This window comes from Arachis ipaensis, chromosome B09, assembly GCF_000816755.2.
Source record: "Arachis ipaensis cultivar K30076 chromosome B09, Araip1.1, whole genome shotgun sequence".
In the NCBI taxonomy this organism is placed as follows: Eukaryota; Viridiplantae; Streptophyta; class Magnoliopsida; order Fabales; family Fabaceae; genus Arachis; species Arachis ipaensis.
The window spans coordinates 16,406,068-16,410,352 of record NC_029793.2 but is presented as its reverse complement, the minus strand read 5'-3'; the positions used below and the strand labels follow the sequence as shown (position 1 = coordinate 16,410,352).

At 41.2% G+C, this 4,285-nt stretch overlaps 1 protein-coding gene across 1 annotated transcript in view; it reads left to right on the top strand.

Moving 5' to 3' along the window:
- LOC107617601 (transcription initiation factor TFIID subunit 12b) overlaps positions 64-4,285 on the top strand; it is a 9,503-nt gene continuing 5,281 nt past the window's right edge. Inside the window, exons 1-5 of the mRNA XM_021110558.1 lie at positions 64-513; positions 631-958; positions 1,722-1,931; positions 3,284-3,865; positions 3,993-4,067. Of these exons, the coding sequence (XP_020966217.1) occupies positions 275-513; positions 631-958; positions 1,722-1,931; positions 3,284-3,865; positions 3,993-4,067 (1,434 nt within the window). The 5' untranslated portion in view covers positions 64-274. The remainder of the gene's footprint in view (positions 514-630; positions 959-1,721; positions 1,932-3,283; positions 3,866-3,992; positions 4,068-4,285) is intronic.

Here is a 4,285-nt window from a genome sequence, read left to right as displayed (position 1 = left end):
CCTTTAATCAAGTACTTTTTGAGAGAAAAAAAAAGGGGAAGAAAACTTATATAAGATGATCCCACCCGACGAAAGCATCGCGGTTCTTAGAGAAGGCGTGAAATCTTTTTCTCCCTGACGTGTACGATCGTGATTCAACAATTAACTCCGTCCTTCTTCTTCTTCCTCTTGCGATTCACTCAACCTCTCCGCCCAATTTGGCCATGTCCGCATCGCCGTGGAATTCATAGACTCACTCTCTGCTCTCCAATTCCACTAAGCAATTCTTCTACAAATGGCTGAAACTCCAAACGCCTCAACGTCCTCACCAAAACCCTCTACCATGGACCCTCAATCCCAGCCTTCCCAAAATCCAAACCCAAACCCAAACCCAATCCCTAATTCAAATCCCAACCCTTCAATGTCAGCGCAATCGCCTTCGATCTCAAACTTCTCTCAACAACAATCCCCTTCAATTCACAATATCTCTTCCCCTTCTCTCCCCCCTCTCCCCCAAGACCCTCAGCAATCACAGCAACAGCAACCACAACAGCAGCAGCAGCAACAGCTTCAGCAACAATCACAGCAACAGCAACAAACGCAACAGCAGCAACAACAGCAGCAGCAACAGTCGCTTGTGATGCAGCAGTCTCAGGGGATGACCATGAACCCTATGTCCCAATTCCAACTCCAGCAGACCCTCCAGCGGTCCCCTTCGATGACACGGGTCAATCAAATGCAGTCTCAGCAGCAGCAGCAGCAGCTTGGCGTTATGCGGCAGCAGGCTGGGTTGTACGGCGGCCAAATGAATTTCGGCGGTTCTGCTTCGGCGGCAGGTCAGCTGCAGAATCAGCAGCAGCAGCAGCAACAACAGCAGTTGGGAGGGTCGAGTCTTTCGCGCTCGGCTCTGATGGGGCAGAGTGGGCACTTCCCTATGTTGTCTAGTGCTGGAGCAGCGCAGTTTAACTTGTTGTCCTCGGTAATCATGAGTTGCTTTTATGGTCATTGTTTTCTTTTGTTATTGTTTGGCTTTCACCATGAATTGTTTTCTTTTATTGCTTAGTTATAGGATTGGGTTGGTAATATGTAAGATTCCTAATTTCGGGTGGTGAAATGTCAAGGAAAAAATAAGTTGAGTGTTATCGTGATGAAGATGTTGCGAGGTAAGATTGTATTAGGAATAAAATCATTAGGGAGGAAGTGGTGGTAGCACACTCTCAACCTAGAATGGTTTGGACAAATGTTGAGAAAGCCTATAAAAGGCTAGAAACCTCGTTAAGGAGAGTGGACTTGATAAAAGTTGTTCAGCAGTTAATGGTGTAAGCAGACCTAAACCATATGGGAAGCTATAGAAAGATACATAGAATTTAGTAGACATGATTTATGAGAGGACATTATGATCTTTTTTGAACCATGTACATGACCCTTCCTAGTGGAACATGATTTAGTAAAATTATGCTTTGCTGATGGATGCTAGACAGAGGAGTTCTTGGGTGACAATGATCACTTGCATTATTGGTTGTAATTCATGATTGTTCCATTCTAGCAGAAAATGTAACATTTCATGATTATTGTCATAGTCTTGGCTTGGAGAAGATAGATGATTTCAGGAGAGGCACTCTTTTTACTTCTATACGTTTGCTTTTGACTGGAGTTTTTTAAATTGTTGAATGACATTACTCGTAGATGCTGTTGTTTATTCAGAATGTTTTCTTTAGTAAGTAATTCTGAAGTTGCTGCAGCCAAGGCAGAAGGGTGGGCTAGTCCAGGGATCACAATTCTCATCAGCTAATTCTGCTGGACAGCCACATCAAGGAATGCAAGCAATGGGGATGATGGGGACGCCAAATCTCAGCTCGCAACTAAGAGCTGCTAATGGAGCCATGGCATATGCTCAGCAATTGCGAATAAGTCAAAGCCAGATGAGGCAGAATTCACTTACCTCTCAGCAGGTATAATCTATCCTTCTATTGTTTATATACATTTTGGCTTCAAATATTCCAATTTTAGCTTTATATGATATTTTATTGCACCCTTATTTTGATTATATTTTAAATGTCCTTCTGGTCAAATTTGTGTAGCATTTTTGACATTTCAATCTTTAATAATGATCTTTTCAAGTTATTTTTCAAATTATTTAAAATTTGTTTAGCATTTTTGATATTTCATGATTTAAATAACTTGCTTCAGTTTTGCACTCTTCTTTCTTATGCATTATCGGTTGGATTTGCGGACCTCAAGAAGTATAATTCAATTTATGAGTAGAGTGGTTGTCCTATTTTTATCTTTCTTGTTCATTGTGTCATGCTATCCGATAATGGACAGAGTTTAAACACACTGTAATATTATGTTAAAATCTCGTATTTTATCTTTCTCATGGGAGTGTTACCTGTGATTCACTTTCATTATTATCATAAGAACACGCAACAATGTAGAAGATTTTGGGTGATGTGGAGACAGTGGAGTTTAACAAATGAATTGTGAAAATTGAATTGACATACTATTATTCTGGTGTTACCATTATCTTTTTGTTGTGTTGTGTGCATTTAAGTTATGGCAATGGCAGCACGCATTGACTGTATCTTGTCACTCTCTCTTGCAATCCGAACTCTTATCTTTATTTGCCACCACTCCTTACTGTTTTGGTAATTACCAGTAAATTGGTTTCAGGTTGATGGTTTCATCCCTGAAACATTCAGCTATTGTTATGTTCACTAAGGAACCTCTAGCTATTGTATTTTATTTATTGAATCTCTTCAATGCCTTATTCTTCCAACTTTAGTCCACTTATAGAGGTTGGGTTCATTTATTGGCTAAATTCTGCATTTTTAGATCTGTAACCAAACCCCTAGATGAAAGGAAATAATGTAAAAGAAGAGAACCGAAACTGTCATGCAAGATCATTGACACTTGAAGTTTCTTTTCTAAGTCAAGCCTTCCGGAAGGATCTTTTTTTTTTTCTCCTCTTGGATTTTCCTAATAAATATTAATTGCCCCAAAGTAAAATTATTTCCAAATATATTGGTGGTTGATGAAATGTGTTCACATAATACAGTAAATGTACTAACTATTATGACTTGTGTTTCTAGTCCAAAATGTAAATGTGCATTTTTACAGTTGAATATTGATAGGAAAAGGAATTTCATGTTAATTTTTGTTGTGATGCAAAATTTACAGAAAAAAAATGATTAATTGGATGTGCTTAAACTGCAAACAGGTTCATTTTCTGGACGTAAAGAATCACTCTCATGTGTATGCAAGTGTATAATAAGTATGTAACATTAATAATCCCCTTGACTTGCAGGTTCAAGGCTTACCAAGACCGTCGTCATCGTTGGCCTTTATGAATTCCCCGTTATCTGGCTTGTCTCAGAATGGACAGCCTGCAATGATTAATTCTTTAACACAGCAACAGTGGTTTAAGCAAATGCCTGCAATGTCAGGTCCTGGTTCACCATTGCGTCTTCAACAGCAGAGGCAGCAACAACTGGCTTCACCTGCGGCTCAACTGCAACAAAGTATGACCTTGAATCCACATCAATTGTCCCAGTTAATGCAGCAACAAAAACCAATGGGGCAGCCTCAGCTGCAGCAACTGCAACAGCAGCAGCAGCAGCAGCAGCCACCCCAGCAGCAGCAACAGCAACAACTTCTACAGCAGCAGCAGCAACAACCGTCTCAACTTCAAGCATCTGTTCATCATCATCAGCAGCAGCAGTCTCCAAGGATGTCAGGACCCATGGGCCAAAAGTCACTTAGTCTTACAGGATCACAGCCAGATGCTACTGCATCTGGCGCAACTACCCCAGGGGGAAGCTCAAGCCAAGGAACTGAAGCGACAAACCAACTCCTTGGAAAAAGAAAGATACAGGAGTTAGTTGCACAGGTTGTTGTCATCATCATCATCATCATCATGATTATTATTATTATTATTATTATTATTATTATTTGCTTTTTCCTATATCTTTGTTTGTTGACAATATTTTTATCCATGATCTGCTGTCATCATACAGGTTGATCCACAGTGTAAGCTGGACCCTGAAGTTATAGACCTTTTTTTAGAGCTTGCTGATGACTTCATTGATGCAGTAAGGATTGTAACATGTCTGATTTCTTTGAAATTATTTGTAGTGAAGGACTTACTTTTTTTGGTAACTAAGAATACCTCTTAATTGAATGAAAGAGAAAAAGGAGAGAAAAGGGGGGGGGGGGGGGGGGGGGGGGGGGGGGGGGGGGGGGGGGGGGGGGGGGGGGGGGGGGGGGGGGGGGGGGGGGGGGGGGGGGGGGGGGGGGGGGGGGGGGGGGG